This window comes from Melitaea cinxia, chromosome 21 (assembly GCF_905220565.1).
Source record: "Melitaea cinxia chromosome 21, ilMelCinx1.1, whole genome shotgun sequence".
NCBI lineage: Eukaryota > Metazoa > Arthropoda > Insecta > Lepidoptera > Nymphalidae > Melitaea > Melitaea cinxia.
Window position 1 is genome coordinate 10,354,920 of NC_059414.1, and position 22,396 is coordinate 10,377,315.

The window sequence follows — 22,396 nt, forward strand, 5'->3', positions numbered from 1 at the left end:
ATTTAACATTAACGCTATAAATTTTGGCGTTTTTTTGGTAAAATAATGAATTAAAATAGCTATCGTTGGGGTGTAGTGTCTATTTGTATATTCCTTTTTTTTAAAGTCTCCTAAATGGTAAACAAAGATGGCGTACGGCGCAATATAGTAAAGTGACACAAAGAGCAAATTCATGAACAATACTAATAAAGCATATGTGAGAGTAAGATTTATTTTATATTCAAATATTGTTGAAATTATTTCAAAATATAATAATACATTGAATATTTTTGTTTTTAATTAGCAGAGGTACAGAATTACGAAAGAAAAAAATATAAAAAATCGAGAATCTTTACAAAAAGGCAAAGTTATTTTATATTAAATGGGATAACGTTAAAACTGTTCAGGGTGAAATTGATATTCAGAAATATTCATTATATAAAATAAAACTTTTACAAAAAACACCACTATAAAAGACCAAACAACAAATTAAAAAAAAATCAAGAACTAGAAAATATATATAAAATTAAACATTTTTTTTCAAATTGTGTTGCTTCTATACTTTAAGGCTTTTGATACAATACGATATGATGTGCTCTGGACAAAATTAAGGGAGGAGACTGATGTACCTTGCCAGGTTGCATCTGTCCTGGAATACTGGTACTACAACCAACGGAATGTTGTGAAGTGGGCGGGCATGCACTCAGAAATGTACGGGTTGGAGTGTGGGGTGAGACAAGGGGGCTTGACCTCGCCTCGTTTATTTAACCTGTATATGAACGGATTACTTGGTGAGCTTAGAAACAGCAACATTGGTTGTTATGTGGAGGGCATCTGCGTAAATAAGATCAGTTACGCTGATGATATGGTACTGTTAAGCCCATATATAAGTGTACTGCGCAAATTAATGCGGATTTGTGAAAGGTATGCTGAAGCCCAGGGACTCAGATACAACTCGAAAATGAGTGAACTCCTAGTGTTTAAAGCCGGCAAGAAAGTCTATGCGAATGTGCCATCTTTATATCTTGGGGGTGTTGCTTTAAATAGAGTAGAACGTTTTAAGTATCTGGGTCACTAGGTTTCGGACAACCTCAGCGATGACGAGTATTTGGAGCGAGAGCGCAGGGCGCTGGCCGTGCGCTGCAACATGCTGGCTCGAAGGTTCGCAAGGTGTACTGATAGTGTGAAGGTAGCTCTGTTTAAGGCATATTGCCAATCCTTTTACACCTGCAGCCTTTGGGTCAGGTATACGCGGCGTGCGTACAACGCCCTGAGAGTCCAGTACAATAATGCATTCAGAGTGCTGCCCAAGTTGCCGCGTTACTGCAGTGCCTCCGAAATGTTTACTACGAGGCGCGTTGAAAGCTTTAATGCTATTATTCGTAAGAGGTGTGCATCCATGCTCCGGAGGCTACGAACCAGCTCGAACGGCATTCTGAGTACACTAGCGGACCGCTGGGACTCGGCAATACTGCGCCACTGGATACGGCTGCATTCAGACTGACGAGGGTTGTGTCCAGATAGCTATTACTTGTGCTTTTTATTGATTTTATTTGTTATTTGATATTTTTATTTGCTTCTATATGTATTTATATTGATTTACTAACATTAGATATAAGTTGTTTTTGTAATACTAATATATAAGATATGGACTATGTCTGAAACAAAATAAATAAATAAAAAAATAAAAAATATACTATCCGAAGGAACTTCGTCCCTACCTGGTGTCGCATGACACCACATAATTATTTATTCATTGTTTTTTTTTTTTTAATGTATAATAAGGAACATTTGCATACAGAAATACAGAGCTCGACTTTATACCTACATTTATATATCGTATGATAGAATACGTAGCTCCTGTCATAGGTAAGCGCAAATGTGAATATGTGAAACCCGTGTCGAATATATCAAGCCAGTTTATCAGATGTCCGAATAAGTATTTTAGAGAAATTTATTGTTAACAGTTTGCATATCTACATTAGGTAGTGTAAAAGTGTTTAATTATATGTTTCGGATTTGCATTAATTTGTTTAAAAATTTTCAAAGTACAGTGTACTAATAACGTACATATTGTTTCAGCACAAAAAACGTCATATGATAAATATATAATATAACGCTTTTTATTTTAAATAAGTATTTGACTATGCGTGTAAAAATTTCAATGTTCAAGATTTGTTAGTGGCTCAAATAAACATCTTTCTTTCAATATTATAAATATTATATTATAGTTTGCATATGTTAATACTTAAACAAATACCTTTTATGAAAATTCAATATTGTGACTCATATAAAACATTGTAGGCTACATTTATTTAGATTTGATATATTGTAAATTTTACTTAATATAAGCAAAAGTTTTTTTTTATATTTTTATTTCATTTTTTGTTACATTATATACTAGGTATATAGGGTATACAGTAAGCTTGATGCAGATAATAGCTTCAAGTCATTTCTAAACGTTCACAGAAATAAATTATTTCTTTCAAATTGCTGTTAAAATGTTTATTGTAGTCTACTCAAAGCTTTCTTTTGTGAGCATAAAATAACTTGTAGAGTTATAACTTGTTGAATCTTCTTTGTTTAGTTACCGTTGTTTACAAAGGCTTATATATTTTCAGGAAATCGTTTCCTTTATTTACCCTGACTTAATGAGTGTGGAAATAGCGTTGGGATAATCCTAAATTTTGGGTAAAAATAACTCCGACCGAAATAGAAATTTTTACGTTGCTTGCTTGTTTACAATTTTATTTTTTTTTTTTTATTTAAATTTTAACATCCATAGGCTCTTGAGTGCCCATGCCTTTTTTTATTTAAATTTTAATTTTCAAGTATTGAGATTATTTTCTCTATTTCGTAGTGAGTCCAAAACTGACCGTGAGAGATATATATAATTATATAATAATAATAATTAGAATAATTATTAGAATTAAATTAAATAACAATAACTAGAATAATCACTTACGACAATGTTTTTTTTTTTTTTTTTTTTTGTTTTCTTACATGCTCCATTAATTTTATAATGCACTACATGAAATTTATTTAAGATAAAATTATATAAGTAAAGATTGTCCCATGTCCTTTTTTATATTTAAAACATGTTTTTTTTTTCAATCAAGGTAGGCGTTATTCAACAACATCATTGTTTAAGTTAGACTAACTTAATGTCTCTAACAGAGACGTGAGTCCACCGACCGGTTCTTATTCTAACGTATGGTACAATTTTTTTTTTGTAACTCTTCTATTATTTATTCTAGATGTATAAATTATCTATGATTTTTTTATTGTTATTTTTTTTGTTACAGTTATTTTATATAATTATATCTTACATTATCTAAACGAACAACACATTTTCCTTATAACAATATATTTATATATTATGACCGATGGCGGGATAACCATCCAACAGCTGGCTTTGAAATACACAGGCCGAAGACGGGCAGTACGTCTTCGGTGCAACAAAACCAGCCCTGCGGCCACCAACCCGTTGACCACCCAGCGTGGAAACTATGGGTAAAACACATGAGTTCACGCCATTTTTGGCGTGAACTTGTAAAGGCCTATGTCCAGTAGTGGACTGCGAAAGGCTGCTGTGATGTGATGAATATATTTATATGTAACATAATCTTACATTATTTACATGCGTAAACGTTTTCTTAGCTATATATATAGACACTTAGACCGCCGGAAACTGAGGACTGAAATTTTTGGCGCGAGCTCATGGGTTTTGACTCAAGTCACTACGCTGGGCTAGCGGGTTGATGACCGCAGGACTAGCTTTATCGCACTGGAAACGCTGCTGTTCGTCTTTGATTCGCCAGCAGTTATATATATATATGTAAACCGACGACTCAGGGCAGGAATCGGATCCACAACCCACGGAGCAGATAGCAGGGTCACTGGAAATTGTGCCAAAGGACTTGTCGAACGTATATCAATAACCTTATCATTTTAACATCAACAATATAAACATCAAAGTAATTTTAGTAACATAACGTTTACATCTGATAATAGCTATTAATACGTAATAAACATTTGGAATTATAGTCGTATTTACATTGATATCGGCCCTGAATAGAGCGAACGAGTGGTTGTTTATTTTTACACCGTTTTATGTCGGTCGAAGTGTTGATAACATGTTATGAGTCATGAGGAAACTTAAAATATAAAATGGATATGTAATATTACATTTTAAAATAACAAATACTTAAGATTTTTATCACTATTTTGTCGGATTTTTGTATTATAAATAGAATATTATAAATGATAAATTTAGTCACATACTGTTTGTTTAAGTGTATGTCTATTATATACACATGACTGTCAATTTTTGTGTCGCACAAAGATTTCTTTCCCAGAAGACGTATGTAAAATATTGCATCTATTATTCTAGACAAATTTAACATTACTAATATGTACCTATTTTAAAATAGAACAAATTCAAATAAAAAAAGAAAAACAATTATTTTTTTTTCTAAATGCATTATTAATTTTCACTTCTAATCACAATGACATAGATTAATTTAGAATTTGAACAAAATGCTCTATGGTTAATCCATATTTGATTGTAATAACATCTGATTATTTGGCTTACTACAAAATAAAAACGGATGTTTAAATGTATTGATGATTGTGATTTATTATAATGTAGGATACTAACTCTGAAATGTTTTAATTTTTTTCACACGAAAAATATCAAATTTACACGTTCTTTCAAAATAAATATGTAATATTGTCGATGGCAATACGGCTTTTCCTTCAATATGGGTGATAAATTAGATTTATATGGCATGTGAAGGAAAATTGCTCCAGATTTTTTCCTAGTGAAAAACGAATAATCAAGATACCGTTACTTATAATACGTTATTATTAATTATTTTGTTAATGATGGACACTCAGTGATTTGAAAAAATATAAATAAATATGTTTATATGAATAAACACGCTTAACTTTTTCTTAGGTAGGCTTTATTTATTATATTAATCGGTGCACCCAGTAAACAGTTATGAGGTATAATATAAAAAACAGTCAAGTAAATACGCGTTATTAAAGATTACTCAAAAATTACCAATCATATCTCAATCAAATTTAAATAAGACTACATGACAAACATTAGCTTTCGATAAAATCATCAATTGATAAATTCGGTTATGCGGTTTAATACAACGTAGGTCGACGAAAAAATAGTCAAGTAAATACGTATTATTAGATATAATTCTAACGGAACTTCTCAAATCTCAATTAAATTTAAATGGGACCACATGACATCCAACACCTATCAATTAAAACAAATGTCGGTCCACCTAGTCAAAAGTTCTGATGTAACTAACATACGTATAAAAAAAAGTACAATCGCATTGAGAAGTTCTTCCTTTTTGGAAGCTAGTTAAAAAGTAACCGACCTAGCCTGTAGAATAACCAAGTTGACTCGACAGTGTGCTGGTCATCTGTGTCGCAGGATCGGTGGCCGCTAGAGTCGCTAGTCCTGGAGTAGAGACCACGTGTTGGCAAAAGTAGTGTCGGATGCCCTCCGGCCCTACGTAAGATTGCCGGTTTTGACTGGATTAGGATTGCGAAAATCCGGAATGTTTGGGGTGAACTTGGGGAGGCCTATGTCCAGTAGAGAACTGCGATAGACTGAAGTAAATAAGAGTAACGATCGTAATTAATTGTCTATGATAACAAACAAGACCTACAGTTTTACGTGATGCGGGCAAGGCACGGTGGGGAGATCCACAAGCAAAGATGCCCAGTCCGAAAAGAAATATACATACAACACACAAATATAAACTACAAGCTGGAATTGAACCTGCAACTATAAATTTTTATCTGTTGGACTGTTATACGTCATATATCAATATCATCAGCCGGAGAAACAGGCAAATAACTTTCTGTTTTTTTTTAAATTGTTTATCAATTTTACTATGATATAGCTATTTTTATAATAAATATAGAAATGTTTTTATTATGAAAACGACAAATAAAGAAAATAAATAATGTGTAATTAATAAATATGTACTGTGTGGCTACGGTACTAAAGAATATAGCCATCCCCTCTCTTCCCGTGGGTGTCGTAAGAGGCGACTAAAGGATAACACAGTTCCGTTACCACCTTGGAACTTAAAAAGCCGACCGATGGCAGGATAACCATCCAACTGCTGGCTTTGAAATACACAGGCCGAAGACGGGCAGCAGCGTCTTCGATGCGACAAAGCCAGTACTGCGGTCACCAACCTGCCTGCCCAGCGTGGTGACTATGGGCAAAACACATGAGTTCACGTTATTTTTGGCGTAAACTTGTGGAGGCCTATGTCCAGCAGTGGACTGTATAGGCTGTAATGATGATGATGATGAATTAATAAATATAATATAAATTAAATTAAATTAAATCTGAATCAAACAGCTGTCAGACGACTAACTTAGAATTTTAACATAAAGAAATGCCGTCTGACCTCCGGTACCCTTTATAGCTAGCCACTGACCCTTTAGAATTGAATAATTACCCAAATATATACTCGTAGAATTACATATCATAGATTTACATCCGTTAATTTTAGTAGTATAGTAATAATTACTTGTAGATGCTAACTAATGAATTGTACGAGTGTAATCTTTTCTACGTGACATTGGCGAAACCATCTGTGCTCATTTGGCACTATGGAAACCTATTAACCCCAAAGAAGAAGAAGAAGAAGAGTGTTATATTTTTAAGAATAATAGGAATAAGCTACTATATTAAGAACATAAATGAGAATTCACTTATAATAAGCGTCTTTATTAAGCACGATGGGGATACCAAAAGGAACCATAAAATAGTTTTTAGTATTATTGTTAGCTGTGAGCGGAAATGAGCTTGCGACGTTCATCGAAATAGGTACCTATAAATTAATACGTGAAGCAAAAACTTTGTACCCATTTTTACAAAAATTGCGCGGACGGAGGAGTATAAAATTTCGTACACTTATAGTTTATATAGAGAAAGAGTACAGAATGCTAATATATTTTTTTTAATATGCATAAAAAATATACGAAATCAATTTAAAAAAAAAATATACACACTACCATCTATTTGACACATACACGCATATTATAACTTTTTTGTTAATTGTCAAAGTCTGTAGTCATATTGAAAAGTTTGAAAAAAGGTTCTATATTTTCATAATTTTTTCTTTAATTTAAATTTTAATTATGGTCGAATTTCGACCTCCGGGCGACCACTAGTACTTATAAACACGATTACATAGTTACCATCTCTATTATATTGTAGAGGTATATAATTAAGTAACTGTGCCCAAAGGTTTCACATGCGTTGATTTGAGGAAAATATAGCCTTCCTAAAATCTCTTAATATAGACTTACCCAACACAACAAGAATTTTTCAATTCAAACCAATTGTTCCTAAGATTAGCACGTTTAAACAAACAAACACAAACCTTTCAGCTTTGTAACATAAGTGCAGATAATATTAGTACAGATATGTATTTTAATAGCGTGTTATTTTTAACCGACTTCAAAAAAGGAGGAGGTTAGTCAATTCGACCTATGACCGTATATTTTACGTATGTTTGGGGATAACTTCGTCGTTTATGAACCGATTTTGATAATTCTTTTTTTGTTGGATAGGAGATATTCCAAGTGTGGTACTATGATAAGAAAAGCAGCATCTGATGATGGAATCCTAGAGAAATCGAGGGAAACCCTCGACAATCGTAGTGCCGACTAGTGCGTCCGTTAATTTTTTTTTTCGTTTACTTACGTAGTATTTTTGTCGATGTAATTGAAGTCGGTTTTTTCGTTTGCGAGCAAACACAATTATGTATAGATTTTAGATTTTAACTTTACCGTAGTAAAGTATACGAAGATGGATGTATGTATGTTTATACAATCTTTCACGCAAAAACTGCTCTAGACCAATTTTAATAAAACTCGGTACGTAGATAGCTGGAGATCGAGATTAATATATATAGGCTACTTTTTATACCAACATTCCCACGGAATTGGAAATTACGTGGGTGAAACCGCATGATGCAACTAGTTTTTCTATAAAATCACAAGTCAAGTAAAGTAGTACACGAATTAATAGGTCTAAGCATTTTTATTGCTTGTATTTTGGAACGTGTGTGCACATATCATAAATTTCTACGTTGTTTCTGTATAGCGCAAAGGTTAAAGCTAAAGGTCAATTACGTTGCTGATTAAATAGATGAAGAGAAGTACAAGGAATTTTAGAATATTAAAGAAGAGAAGACACGAGCATCAGGTTTCTTAAATTGTAAAGAAGAAAGAAAACCCATTTATTGGCCAGTTTACAAATTATAAAAAATAAGTAGTGTAATATGATTATAAGTACAAAAATATAGGAATACAATAAAAAAGTGATAGGGAACACAATGACAGCAGTAAAAAAGTTACTTTTTTGACTGGATTAGGAAAATTTTCACTCTGCAGAAATTGTTCACCAACTTGCAGTGAAGTAACGCTTAAACTAAGTTTAAACCTACCCCAACATGAAAAAGAGGTCTTGGCCAGCTGTAGAGCATTTACAAACAGATTCAGTTTATTTCATCTCCGTCTAAAATGTGTAATCAGTCTAATAATGCTGAATGCATATACGCTTCAGCCTGTAATATCTATATCAGACAGTATGTATATCAGGCCTCTTTCTTCATGTAGGAAAATTGATTAGAGCTTAATCCACCACGCTGCTCTAATGCGGTTTGGCGGATATATTACAATAAGTAACGATCACTACCAAGTGTACATGATAACAACCGCGACCGACAGCTAAACGCGCTCTCTGAGGCACGGTAGGGGGACCACAAGGCTTAACAACCAGACCGGAAATAAATATTTGTATGAACACAAATATCCACTCCTGCGAATGCTTATGACCTAACATATTAACAATAAATGAATAATGTTATTAATTGAAATATTTACATAAAATTGATTTCTACAAATTTTACAATTACACAATACAATTTAATATTTATAGACCTTCTGAAAAACTAAAATTGTAATTACTTTTATTTTGATTTTAAAAATCTGATATCAAATATCTTTACTATGCAATACTCAGAACACATTACTGTAACAAACTAGCTGTGACAGGATGTGCACGTTTAATAATGGTTGAATATTACGCACGTAAATCATGAAATAATATTCATGAAGCTTTAGCAATTTTATAAAATATATTTTAGTAAGATTACAACTATGCTATAAATAAAATAAAAATCTTATTTTACTATGTACTAGGGCAAATTTAAAAATTTTCTTTATTAGATTATTTGTTTTTGAGAAGATATAGGTAGTCTTTAAAACATCACACGGTTACATATAACGGAGAAAAAGTTTCCATCATCCTGGGTTAAACAGTGAAGTTCTTCTAGTAACTAATATATTTTTAAAATAAATGATGTTATCATCATATATTTTTGGTTTTTATTAAGCGATGATTTATTGATATTATTTTTGATATGTTCTTTATTTAATATTTTTCCTCCGAACGCCCATAATTTCGAGATCTGTTTATTATTATTCTGAAATAGTTTTGATAGGTTCAGATTTTGTATGATATAATTTTTGTTTTGATACCATAAGTCTTCTTAGTTTATGTTATACAAGCCAGATAACTCACCAGTTTTTCTCCATTACCATTTTTTTATATGTATCAATTTTTTAAAACCTTTTTATACCAACTTTATTCTAAGTATAACGAATACAACAAAATATTAATTATAACATATTATTAACAATTACCTTATATCAGCGATCCACCCCGGCTTCGCACGGGTGCAATACTGGTACTATCAAGAACAAAAGATACGTTAGAAACCTCTAAAATTATCACTCATCTTTAACATATTATGCATGTATTATACATATAAACCTTTCTCATAAATCACGCTATCTACTAAACAACCGCCTCAAAATCCGTTGCGTAATTTAAAAAATCTAAGCATACATAGGAAGAGACAGAGGGAAGCGACTTTGTTTTATACAATGTAGTGATGGTGTACTTGTTCTCAAGAGTTGGGGAACTTGTTAATCTTAGTGATAAAAAAATTAAAATTGAATGCGTCGCGACGCGAATCATAGCGAGATGTTATGGATCAATAACATAATATGTCGAGTTGTCGACTAACTTGATGGCGCAGTTTTCAGTGACCCTGCTTTATACTCTGGCATTTGTGGGTTCGACTTTCATCCCTAATCCGATAGTTATTTAAATTTATTTTTAGATTTATCATTTGTGTGTATTTTTATTAAAAAATAAACAAATATACATCAAAAGCATGTACATATGTGATTACACTGGCTATATTTTTTTAAGGACCTCGGGCTTTATATAATTTCGTAAGCGATAAAGTCCAAAGAAAGCGTGTGTGCCAGCTTTGATATACATACGACCTCAAATTATAACCTTAAAAACGTTAATATAATATTTAAAAAAATAAAAAAATAAAATGATCCATTAAAACAAATCATTTATATTTTTATTTTAAAATAAGAAAACTTTAGAATCAAAAAATAAATTGTCTAGATATTCATATTTACACATTGAATACTGGTATACTATATAAAACGGACGGTCTAATATATAAAATTCTCGTGTCTCGGTGTTTGTAGTTAAACTGCTCCGAAACGGCTTGGCCGATTCTCATGAAATTTTGTGTGCATATTCGGTAGGTCTGAAAAAATTCCCCTAAATGTTAAGGGTAGTCCAACCCTAACTTTTTTTTTAATTTTTTGATAAATTATTTATTTTTTATTTTATTACGATTTGGCGTTGAAAAATACATACAACCCTAAATGTTCACCCTTCTACCATCAACCCCTATTTTCAAATAGTGTTTAGCGGCAAGACAACGTTTGCCGAGTCAGCTAGTTATACCTATAAATTACAAATGCAGCTAAAAGCGCTGTAAACGTAAAATCGTACGTATTAAACGTAAGCGCTCTAAACATATAAATTTTCAGAATATCGCACAAATCGGTAATTATAACATACAGGTATTGTAGAACATCTAATTATTCCATTATGGTTGTAAAATTTGTTGCAAATTCGTACTTATTACTTTTATGAACCGAAAATCAAAGACACTTTTAGTTTAAAAATTAAAGCGCGTGTCACCGGAGCTCAAGTTGGATAGTAAACTTTATGATAATCAGGTGTTACGACGAAGAAAATGTAGAAGTGTCTACCAAAAGTGAGTTTTGTGAGAGATTTTTCCTTATAAACTAATATTGAATTCACAAATATTTTTAATTTTAATGTATTTTAACATATCGCAAGATAAACTCCCCTGCCGTATTCGTCTGTCTGCCTATTCATAATAAAGTCGAAAATACATAATGAATTTTTGTGCCGTTTTAACGAAATAGACAGAATTTCTGATTGAAGTTTTAGTCGCTGTTTTTGAAATCATTACTGTATGTTACACCTGAATTGCTGCTGCTGATTATGGTAGATAAAAGATATAAAAATAAAAGTTAAAATATAAATATATTTGCTAATAATTAATTGCTATTATGAGCTCACGAACGCGCTGTACGATGATGATAGGTGAACGTGAACTGATGTATTTAGCTAATGAATCGTGCAACTAACGTAAACTGCTGATCGGGCGATATGTATGTGCGGCTGAACCGTACATGCTCCCGGGCGAGAAGATGAGTGAGGTATGGATGATGTGAGCTAAACTAAAACAAGGATGAAACCGACATAAAATCTTAACGGCTAATTTACAAATGGACCCGACAATTTTTAGTTAGCGAGTACGTCTAAAATTACATTTTAATAAAACAGGCGAAGTGTTTTTATGAACCGATCGATTAGTCTGATTTGGAATGTCTTGACCGAGAACACTGACACTGTAATCACTTTGCTCTGCTTTTTCACTCACACTTATACACTTAAAATTTTTGGAACACACACAATGTACAGTAGTGTCCTGCTGACCACTGCTCGGAGGCGGGCGCGCGGCTCGAGCGCGTCTGCAGGTCGCGCGCACCCACGCGCCGCCCGCAACCGCCAGCCCTGCGGCCGCCAGGCAGTAGATGGCGACGTAGTGATGGACGTCATGATAGCTCAGGCTATTGGATTCATTTTCTAGGCTGTCCGAAGCCGACTTTAGCTGCTTTATATTGTTTTCGATGTTATCGATATCTTGTCCGAAACCGTCTGATATATTCATCGTGTGGATAGGGATGGATATATTGATGATGCTATTGACGGGTGCGATCTCTGGTGCAAAGATTACCGGCTCGATATTTAACTCATTAGTCAATAATTTATGAGGCGTTATCACTAGCGTATTTCCCCGAATGATGCAGTCGGTACCGAGAATTATAATATTAGTTCCCGTCACCTGTTCGACGGTAACCCGATCTCGACATATAAAACGAAAAGTACATTGCCCGCAACAATTAATTAGATATGTGTTTAACTTAGTAAGCTTTTTCCATGTAGTTTGACACGCGCTAGTTGTGATTTCACAGCTGTTCGTTTGTTTACTTTTTATACAAAGGTTTTCGTCCGTCTGTCTCTCGTAGACGGGCGTTTGAATTTGGCAAAGATAATTTGATAAAATATTATCGTTGTATTCTATACAGTTCTTAAAGTCATTCTCAGTTACCGGTATGAAGGTATCTTTCTTCAAATTTATTGCTATGTGATCAGATATTGGGAGAAGATTAACCATAGTACGTGATGAGTTAGCGATTTGGTGATAGAGAGGTATGGCATTGTAAATTTCGTAGTCGTCTCTACTTGTAAGAGGTATTTGGATCTCAAAAATGAAATACTGTTTCGTCATTCTAGCTTTGACCTTTAAAATCCTGTATAGGTTGGATAAATTATTTCGGAGGTTATCTAACGGTAATGACAAATCCTTTGTTATCTGGCTGGATATGATACTTAGCTCGTTTTCCATCTGAATAGGTGACAAAAGATGCACATTAAAATGTTGAAGGTTAGTAATGGTATCCAAAAGAGTATCTTGAATATTACGCAAATTTGCCAGGACATTGTTAGCTATGATGCTGGACATGATAAAGTCATTAGTATTTTCTATGTCCGACATTTTAATCTTAATATCATACGACTCCTTTTCTAAGATGTTAAGGTGTTGATTAAAAGTCTTGTACTGTCTTTCCATTGTGGATTCTATCCTTTTTAAAACGTTATTTTCCGCTTCTATAATCGATGTTTGATTTTTCCAGAGCTGTGCTAGATGTTTTTGATTGACTCTTGAATTAAATTAATGTCTTTTTCATACTGAGACGCAAAACGTTCGTCTAAGACGCCGAACAATGTATTCGCGATGTAACCGACACCATTGACAAGGCCTCGGCGCTTGCGCTTACGATTATCGAAATGCTGACTTAGTAATATGCGGTCGTTGTACTTGAGCTCGTTGATTTCGTGGATCAGCTGTTGTAATATTATGTTACAATGTATACTTTTAGTCGAGTTTTTACATAAACTTTGCAAGTGATTAATATAATTGTTAAGTATCCTTGTGCCGTACAGATAAGGTTCCATATCGTAGTATGCCACTAACTTCCATTGATCTTGTATTACGCGCATATTTCCGATTTTTTCAAAATATATGTATTTGCTATCGCTCAATCTCGTGATGTTGTAGTTGGCTTGCACTGTTGAAGACATAAATAACATAAAGATCATCAGAATCGATAAAAAATGGCTATAGAAGGATTTCTTTGATGTTTTTTGTTTGTTGTTACGTGATGATATTTCGTTTGTAGTTACGATTATTTCGCTGCTTTTATTTGACGGTTCGATGTTGACGGGTAGAATAGACAGCTTTATGATGGGTCTTTTGATAACTGAGCCATTTCTTGTTTTGACGGAGACTACTCGCACCAAGTTGTCGGTACCAGGATGTAATTGGATCACTCGGCCTAGAGCCCACTTACCAGGCGGTAAATTAGCGTCATGTATCAATACTATGTCGTCGATTTTAATGTTTTCTCGCGACTCACGCCATTTGCTTCGAGCTGCTAGTTGAACTAAATATTCAATACGCAACCTTTTCCAAATATCGCCGAATATTTTTTGCGTAAGTTGCCATCTTGTTCTGCCGTCTGTTTCAGTCTCTATAACTGAAAGAATGGGTCCGCTGGACAAGAAGTGAGCTGGTGTTAAATAATCAATGTCATCTGGGTCTTCTGACATCGCACACAGCGGTCTAGAGTTGAGACAGGCTTCGAGCTGCGCTAACAACGTAGAGAATTCCTCATAAGTGAGCTTTTGATCACCAACCACTCTACGAAGGTGATGCTTTAAGCTTTTCACTGCCGCTTTCCACAGTCCGCCGGCACTAGGCCACGAGGGGGCATTAAAATGCCAGTCGATTTTCATTTCGCTGATCTCTGTGAAAAACTCATTTGATAGGGTCGATTTCAAGTCGAAGTGTTCTTTGGCTAAGACCTTATTAGCTCCGATGAAATTGGTCCCATTATCGCTGTATAAATGACGCGGGGTACCTTTTCTTGCTGCTAATCGACGTAGAGCTGCCAATTCAAGGTGTGCAGCTTTTGTGACCATACAGATGAACACGGCAACGTATCCTTTAGTGGTTTTAATACCTCTTCCCCTATTTGCTTTAATATCTACGAATCCCGTATAGTCAACCCCGGTATGAAAAAATGGGCGCGTCGAATTTGTCCTTGCTTCAGGCAGGTCACCCATTAGCTGTTCGTTTTTATCTGGATTGTGACGCTTGCATATAACACAAAGACGTAAACGATTCCTCACTACTTTGTTTCCGCTTATGATCCAATACTGCTGTCTAAGCCACGACTGAGTAAGGCGGGCACCTCCGTGAAAAGTAGATTTGTGAGCTAGATCGATCAGGAGATTAGTAAGATGACTTCTGTGTGGAATGATGTATGGATGCTTCATATCGTAAGGGATGTTGCTATTTTTGAGTCTGCCTCCAACGCGCAGTAATCCGTTTTGATCTAAATACGGATTTAGGCAGAGAAGCTTACTCTTAGAATTAATTTTTCTTTGTTTAGAAAGATCATTCATTTCTTGCTCAAATTCAGATTTTTGAACGTACATTATAATTTTCTGTTTTGCGTTGCTTAATTCGGTCGATGTTAAATATTGTAATTTAATGCTTTTGTTTGAAAACGCTCGCAATATCCATGCAAGTACGCGCGTCGCTCGCGTAAAACTGCTTTGCTTGTGAATTATTAAATTAATAATATCAATTTCGTTATTGTTACTGCTGTTTGTTTGTAAAGTATTAATTAATTTTACTTTAGTTTCTAAGTCGGTTTGATAAGTTATTTTATTTTCCTGGGAATCAGAAAATGATGACAACCACGTAGGTCCGTTCCACCATAAATTGTGCTGCTGTAATTGCTCAACTTTCATGCCACGGCTAGCACAGTCAGCTGGGTTCTCTGTGCTTTTTACATAACGCCAGCATACGGGGGGCATGACGTCAGTGATTTTCTTAACTCTGTTGGCAACGAAAGGCTTCCACCGGTTGGGGTCTCCATGAATCCATCCTAGTGCTGCTGTGGAATCACACCAACCGTAAACCTCTAGAGTTAGTGCTGATAGGCTCTGTTTAATTTTACTCATTAGTTTGGAAAGTAAAAGTGCACTGCTTAACTCCAGCCTGGGTAACGAAACATGATTGGAGTTTGAAGTTTTATTAGCCGGTATAAGTCTCGTTTTTGCTGCTAATATTGTTACAGTGGCTGCGTTTTGATGTTTAATACAGGTAATAGAGTCGGGTCTTTCAATAGCGTGGTGCGGCATATAATATAATGGTGTCATATTCGCTTTTGTTATTAAGTGCATGTGACCTAAATTGATATACTCATTAATAAACTGCTTATAATTATAAGCTAAATTTTTATTTTTGTCGAATTTACGCTCAAGCTGATAAAATTGTGCGCAGGCTGTGGGTTCAGATAATCCTAACTTCTCACCAGCGTCAGAGTGAAGTGGAAGGCGTACCACATACTTTCCGTCGGATTGGCGAAAAGTAGTTTCCTTGTATTTTTGTAGACATTGATAATCTTCGAACGACATTTCCTCATTTTCGTTAATATCTTCAATGGACCAAAATTTGTGAATGCTATCTAAGTCCACCATGATGACATTACAGTTGTAGGATTTTACACTTCCGCACAAAATCCAGCCTAGCCGCGTCTGTTGCGCAATAGGCATGTTGTCATTTTCTTTGATGATTCCTCCCATAATTATAGAAGAATAAACATCAGCGCCCAGTAATAAATCTATTGTTCTGCTGCGATAAAATTCAGGGTCTGCAAGTTGTATGTTTTTAATATATTCCCATGATGGTTTTGAGAATGATTTGTTAGGGAGATTGTTTACAGCGTGGCGCATGATAAATACATCTAGGTTAAGCTGGTACGAGTCATGACAAGATGATAGGGTGATGTTCATAGTACCTTTGCAATTATTTTCTTTCGCTCCTACTCCTAAGATAACTCCCTTGCAGTGCTTACGAGGTAGTCCCAACCGTTGAGCGCCATTCTCGGTGATAATCGACGTTTGAGATCCCTGGTCGATAAGCGCTCGCATGGTGTGAAGAGTGCCATCAACAGCTTGGACGTTGATCAGAGCGGTTGCTAATAAAATCTCCTGAGTGTCATCTAGTGACGCGTTAGATTTCGAAACGGTGCTGTTGGACTTTGTATTCGACGTTGCAGTGTTTGCTGATGCGGCAAAGGCTTCATGAACCAAAGTATGATGATTTAATTGGCACTTATGACATCTTTTTCTTGAAAAACATTCATTACCGTTATGATTATAAAGGCAATTTTGGCATAACGATAGCTTTTGAATTGTTTGTCGCTTGATATTTGGTTGATACGCTAAAAACGTTTCGCAATATGGAATGGCGTGATCTTTATTGCAAACGGGGCATTTTGTCTTCGCTGTTGACGTTAACCTACTTTTGCTATTAAAATTATTTGATTTAAATAATTGATTTTCATTGCTTACATATGATTTAAATGTATATGGTTTTTTTAAATTTGAGGGCTGAAAAATATGTTGCGGATGCGGGATAGATTTTGAGGGATCTTGTTTTCGTTTAGAGGACTCTAGAGCGGTAAATTTGGCTTCTAAAAATTGTAATAAATCTTTTAAAACTGGTAAATTTCTTGGATGCTTGAGTGACTCGATGTAGTCGTTGTGAGTGTCCGCATCTAATTTTTGCGTGAGTATATATACGATGATAGGGTCCCAGTTTTCTATGCTGACTCCCAAGTTTTTGATAGCGTTAAGGCATTCGTTGGTGGTGTCGTGAATCCTTTTTATTGCAATTGCGGATTGATGCTGCATAATAGGCTGGTTGAGTAGGACACTCATGTGAGAATTAAAAATTAGTTTTATGTTGCTGTATCGGTTGTTTAGAAGATCCCAACATACTTGATAGTTATCTGTAGTTATGTGTAGATGTTGCACTAGCTTTTCTGCTTCGCCCTTTAATTTACTTTTCAAAAACTGCATTTTTTGACTATTTGATAAGGCTCGATTCGTGTGGATGGTTTCGACAAACAAGTCTTTAAAGGATAACCACTGGTGGTAGCTCCCACTAAACACAGGGATATCCATTTTCGGGGTGGTTTTCTCCCGATACAGATCAGACCACATCTTGCTGTTGATACTTTTTTTAATTTCGTTAAATTTGGATTCATAGCTGCTAAACATCTCTTCATATTCTTGATCGTCTTCGTATAATTCGCTGTCTATCTCCCAGTGCAACGCGTCAATGATGGTCCAGCGTGATTGTACCGACTTCAAAATATCTTCGTATTCCCATTTTTCTGAGACAATGTCGAGATCGATGCTGCTAATTGTACGCTGAAATGCTTTAAAATTGCTTCTTTGCCGTCTCAACATTTCTTCTAATTTGCTGCTATTACCTTGGGTTCGCGAAGTTTCTTTATCGGATGATGTCACCGGACGTGACACGCTGCCAGACGACGGTATAGCTGTAAAGCCTGGCATTTGCAACGGGGTGGCTGGCTTTAGTACGCTTTTTTCTTTAGACTCACTGGGTAAAAATGTGAGTAAATAGCTGCGTGTGTCATTGTAAAAATCGGATGTTTTCTTATAGTAATTACTAGTGAAATATTCGTTTGATTTGTCGCTAGAATCGCAAAGCCTCAAATGATTGTTTTGAAACTCCTGCCAATAACTCTCTAAAGTGCTGAGACGCTTTTTAATATGAGCCGGTGTCTTGCGTTCGGCACCGTCTTTTTTAAAATTAATTAAAAATTGATTCATAGCCTCCATGATCTGGGTTTGGCTAGCTAGAAGATCTTCCATTTTTATAAACTGATATAAATACTGATACTGCTGATAATAGAGAGCTGTAGACTCACCAAAGCTGCTGCTGGTTAACTTACGTGGCGGCCCTTACTGCGCTCGTAAAAAAGTCACTCGCGATATAAGTCCCGCTCACGATAAGCTCGAAGGACCAAAAAGATGTATGTTACACCTGAATTGCTGCTGCTGATTATGGTAGATAAAAGATATAAAAATAAAAGTTAAAATATAAATATATTTGCTAATAATTAATTGCTATTATGAGCTCACGAACGCGCTGTACGATGATGATAGGTGAACGTGAACTGATGTATTTAGCTAATGAATCGTGCAACTAACGTAAACTGCTGATCGGGCGATATGTATGTGCGGCTGAACCGTACAATTACGCTTATGCTTTAGTCTATAATATCCCACTGCTGGGCACATGCCTCTTTTTCCAGGTAGGTGAAGGATCAGAGCTTAATCCACCACGCTGCTCCAATGCGAGTTGGCGGATATATTCCCTACTATTAGTAACGATCGCTATCAGGTGTACATGTCCAATCGGGACCGACAGCTGCAACAAGGACTGCACAAACACCCAGACCACGGCAAACATCTGTATGGCCAATACAAATGTATGTCATGTGCGGAGATCGAACCCGCAATAGCCACAAACCAGTGCTGTGCCGTTGCGCTAACGATCATTATTTGATGAATATTTATTGATCCCGTGTGCCATCCGTAGTTAAAGTTAAGGAAAAAGGACGCACATAGTTAACTTATTTTACTCAAAAACAACTATAACACAAAAAATTGTACCCGAAAACTTTTCAATATATGCGCATTTCGCACACAGCGGATTTCCTGAGATATTTAAAAAATTATAAGGAACATCTATAATAACAGACATTTAATAAATAAATAGAGTATGTACATAAGCAAATATGCAATTTCTCAAGTATAACTTCCTACATATATAAACAACTCTTTAAATAACACAAATACTTAAGAATCTAGACACTATATTTTTTTACAAATCGTTGTCTTTTATTGAAACACAATAAGAGTAAAAGTAGGTATAAAGAATAAATATGTATTACTAACCTAACTAAGACAAAAAAAAACGTTTTAAAAATAATGTGATAAAAAAAAAATTATAGCTAAGCTAGTAAGGAGAACCTGGTAAAAATTTTCAGTAAATAATTTTTTAATACTATAACACAAAGAAAAGTTTGTTTTTGTTTTATTTTTTATTTTACAGCTTAAATATATTATAGCGCAAGAACGCGATATGAATCAAGGTTATTTTTCAGATGATTACAATCTGGAGATTTTATAACATTTCAATATACCGAGCCCTTAGGCTGAATTCGTTCAAGGCAATGTCTACAATCATAATTTCCCATATTTATAGCATTAGATGACGTTACACATCCATAGCCCGTATCCTATGAGTTTCCAGAGATTTTCCGGCGAATTGCGAAAATATATTTATCTCTTTCTTGCTAAACGTGTCCAGATATGTTCGTCTCTCTTTACCTCCAACGCGGGAAATTTTGTGTCAATGCGGTCAGTCAGACCTGTAGATTCGCGCGTGTAGATCAGACGTTTAATTTCGCAACTCAGAACGTGTATTAACTTTTTCCTCCCTTGTTCTAAGTGTTTCCGATGTAGGTGTTGTGTTTTATTATATATTGTTGTATTAGTGTAAGTGATCAAATTGAAAGACGTATTAGTGAGGTGAGTTTGGGTAAAAACTAACTTTACATGGTAAAGTTTTATATTTTCCCTCCTAAAAATGTGTGAAACTTTTAATATTAAAATAAAAAGTTAATAAAATAATTTTTAAAATATGTATTTTATAATAAATAAAATTTTATTATTCAATACATATTTTAAAAATTATTATACATTGTACGTATTCAGCTGAAGAGATGATTTCAATATTTTATAGAAAATTAAAATATTACTTTTTATTCCCTAAGGGTTGATCTGATATATGTTATCTAGACAACAATATCTGCTCTTAACAGGTAGATCAAAATTACAATTGTTGTAGTTTAGTCTACTTTTGTTAATTTTAGCTCGTGAATTTGTACGAAACATTCAATAATAATAATAAAGTCCTTAATAAATTTTTTAAAAGCCGCCTAACACAAAACAACAATAAAATATTGTTATTTTATAAAAATATAATAATATTAATTGTTTTATTTTGGAAAAAAATATTCTCTCAAGTAAAAAAAATGCATCATTCCTCTCGCAGATAGGTATGAGAAGTAGCCTAAACCATTTTCATAGCACGTTCAAGTTACCTCATTAAAAAAATATTTAATTTTTTTTAATATCCATATTTACAATTCACAACTTAAGAAATATTGACAATTCCTGTTTGCAATTTTTCCGAACATATTATATGATCACGCAAATGCCTCTAATATTTATTATAATTACCTGCGTGTTAATACTCAACTACAGTTAAAAATCAAATTAAAATGGACACTATTTAGAGGTCCTACTTAATTAAAGACCTCTTAGAGAAGAGAAAAAAAAGTACAGTGATTCTCGATTATTTAAAATTGAGAGTTGATAAATCAATTTCAATAAGCCGTAAACGCATCTGCTAAGCCTCTAATATTGCAGATGTCCAACTGTCTCAGTAACCATTAAAATTTAGTTGGAGCTTTTTGCTTGTTTGGCCCTCCATAGATTATATAAAAATGTGTTCTTAACTTTTTTCTATCTGGAAATCGATGATTTCAAAAAAAAAAGAAAAAGCATAAGGATTTCTTTCAAGATAAATTAAACAACATTAGCAATTATAACGCCGCGTTGGCACAACGGTTACAGCCATGGATTGTGTCTGGACCTGGATTGGTATTGGACCTGTTGCGCTGACGGTTGTGGGTTCAATCCCTGCCCATGACAAACATTTGTATTGGCCATACAGGTGTTTACCGTGGTCTGGGTGTTTGTGCAGTCCTTGTGGGGTTCCCCACCGTGCCTCGGAGAGCACGTTAAGTTGTCGGTCCCGGTCGTTATCTTGTACACCTGATAGCGATCGTTACTCATAGTAGGGAATATATCCGCCAAAACGCATTGGAGCAGCGTGGTGGTTTAAGCTCTGGTCCTTCTCCTACATGGGGAAAGAGGCCTATGCCCAGTAGGGGGATATTACAGGCTGAAGCGTAGCAACTATAAACTAAGTTAAATTTCATCTAGTCACTTAATCGTATTGTATATCTCTGACTAATAAGTCATATCTTTCGGCTTCGGACCGTCATAGTAAAGGTATCTTAATATCGCTTAAGTTTTCACCAATTAATCAATATGAGTTTTTATATTTCTTGGAATTACAATGACTACATCTTTTTATAACATATTTTACCCCATATATTGTTTTCTCCTGTGCAGATAAAGACAAAAGGCACCTTTTTAACCGACTTCAAAAAAGGAGGAGGTGTCTCAATTCGACCGTATATATTTTTTATGTGTCTTCGCGGATAACTTCATCGTTTATGAACCGATTTTGCTGATTCTTTTTTTTTTTTGTTGGAAAGGGGATATTCCAAGGGTGGTACCATGATAATAAAACCAGAATCTGATGATGGCATCCTAGAGAAATCGAGGAGAATCTTCGAAAATCATTCATCATTTCATTTCATAGTGGTGACTAGTGTGGTTGTCATTTTTTTTCGTCCACTTTCGTTGTTTTACTTGTCGATGTAATTGAAGTCTGTTTCTTTTGTTTGCTGGCAAACACAATTATAGTAGTCGTTTAGTGATTATAATGGTTAAGATATAAAAGTACAAAGACAGTTATCAATTCTTCTTTTAAAATTACTCAATACCTTATTTTAGACACTATTAAATTTAGAATGTAAGATTGTAGTGTAGAATATAGCCATAAAATGCATAAGTAAACAACAATAGGTAGGCGAGCACCGGGTATGGATGCCAATAAATCTTTGTTATATCAACATTAACAAACCGTTCCTCTATTACTAGTAATATCACAATCCTGTTGAGTTTATTTGTTTAACATTAATAATTAATTGTATATAGGATTATTATATGGTG

General features: G+C 34.5%; 2 protein-coding genes across 2 annotated transcripts; one reads left to right on the forward strand and one right to left on the reverse strand.

Annotated features, from left to right (window-relative positions):
• Positions 1-172: 172 nt before the first annotated feature.
• On the forward strand, positions 173-1,483 carry LOC123663935. Its single transcript, XM_045598575.1, has 3 exons — positions 173-202; positions 548-847; positions 1,058-1,483. The coding sequence occupies exons 1-3, from the start codon at positions 173-175 to the stop codon at positions 1,481-1,483; spliced, it is 756 nt and encodes a 251-aa protein (XP_045454531.1).
• Positions 1,484-11,753: 10,270 nt separating this feature from the next.
• On the reverse strand, positions 11,754-13,142 carry LOC123663936. Its single transcript, XM_045598576.1, has one exon. It carries the CDS (start codon positions 13,140-13,142, stop codon positions 11,754-11,756), a length of 1,389 nt encoding a protein of 462 aa, XP_045454532.1.
• Positions 13,143-22,396: the final 9,254 nt, after the last annotated feature.

Bases quoted from the DNA above. Each gene is read 5' to 3' on its own strand.
- LOC123663935 (XM_045598575.1), top strand. From the start codon at position 173: ATGAACAATACTAATAAAGCATATGTGAGA. The intron at 203-547 runs GTAAGATTTATT...CTATACTTTAAG, and splicing joins CTAATAAAGCATATGTGAGA to GCTTTTGATACAATACGATA. The intron at 848-1,057 runs GTACTGTTAAGC...CTGGGTCACTAG, and splicing joins TCAGTTACGCTGATGATATG to GTTTCGGACAACCTCAGCGA.
- LOC123663936 (XM_045598576.1), bottom strand. From the start codon at position 13,142: ATGGAAAGACAGTACAAGACTTTTAATCAACACCTTAACATCTTAGAA.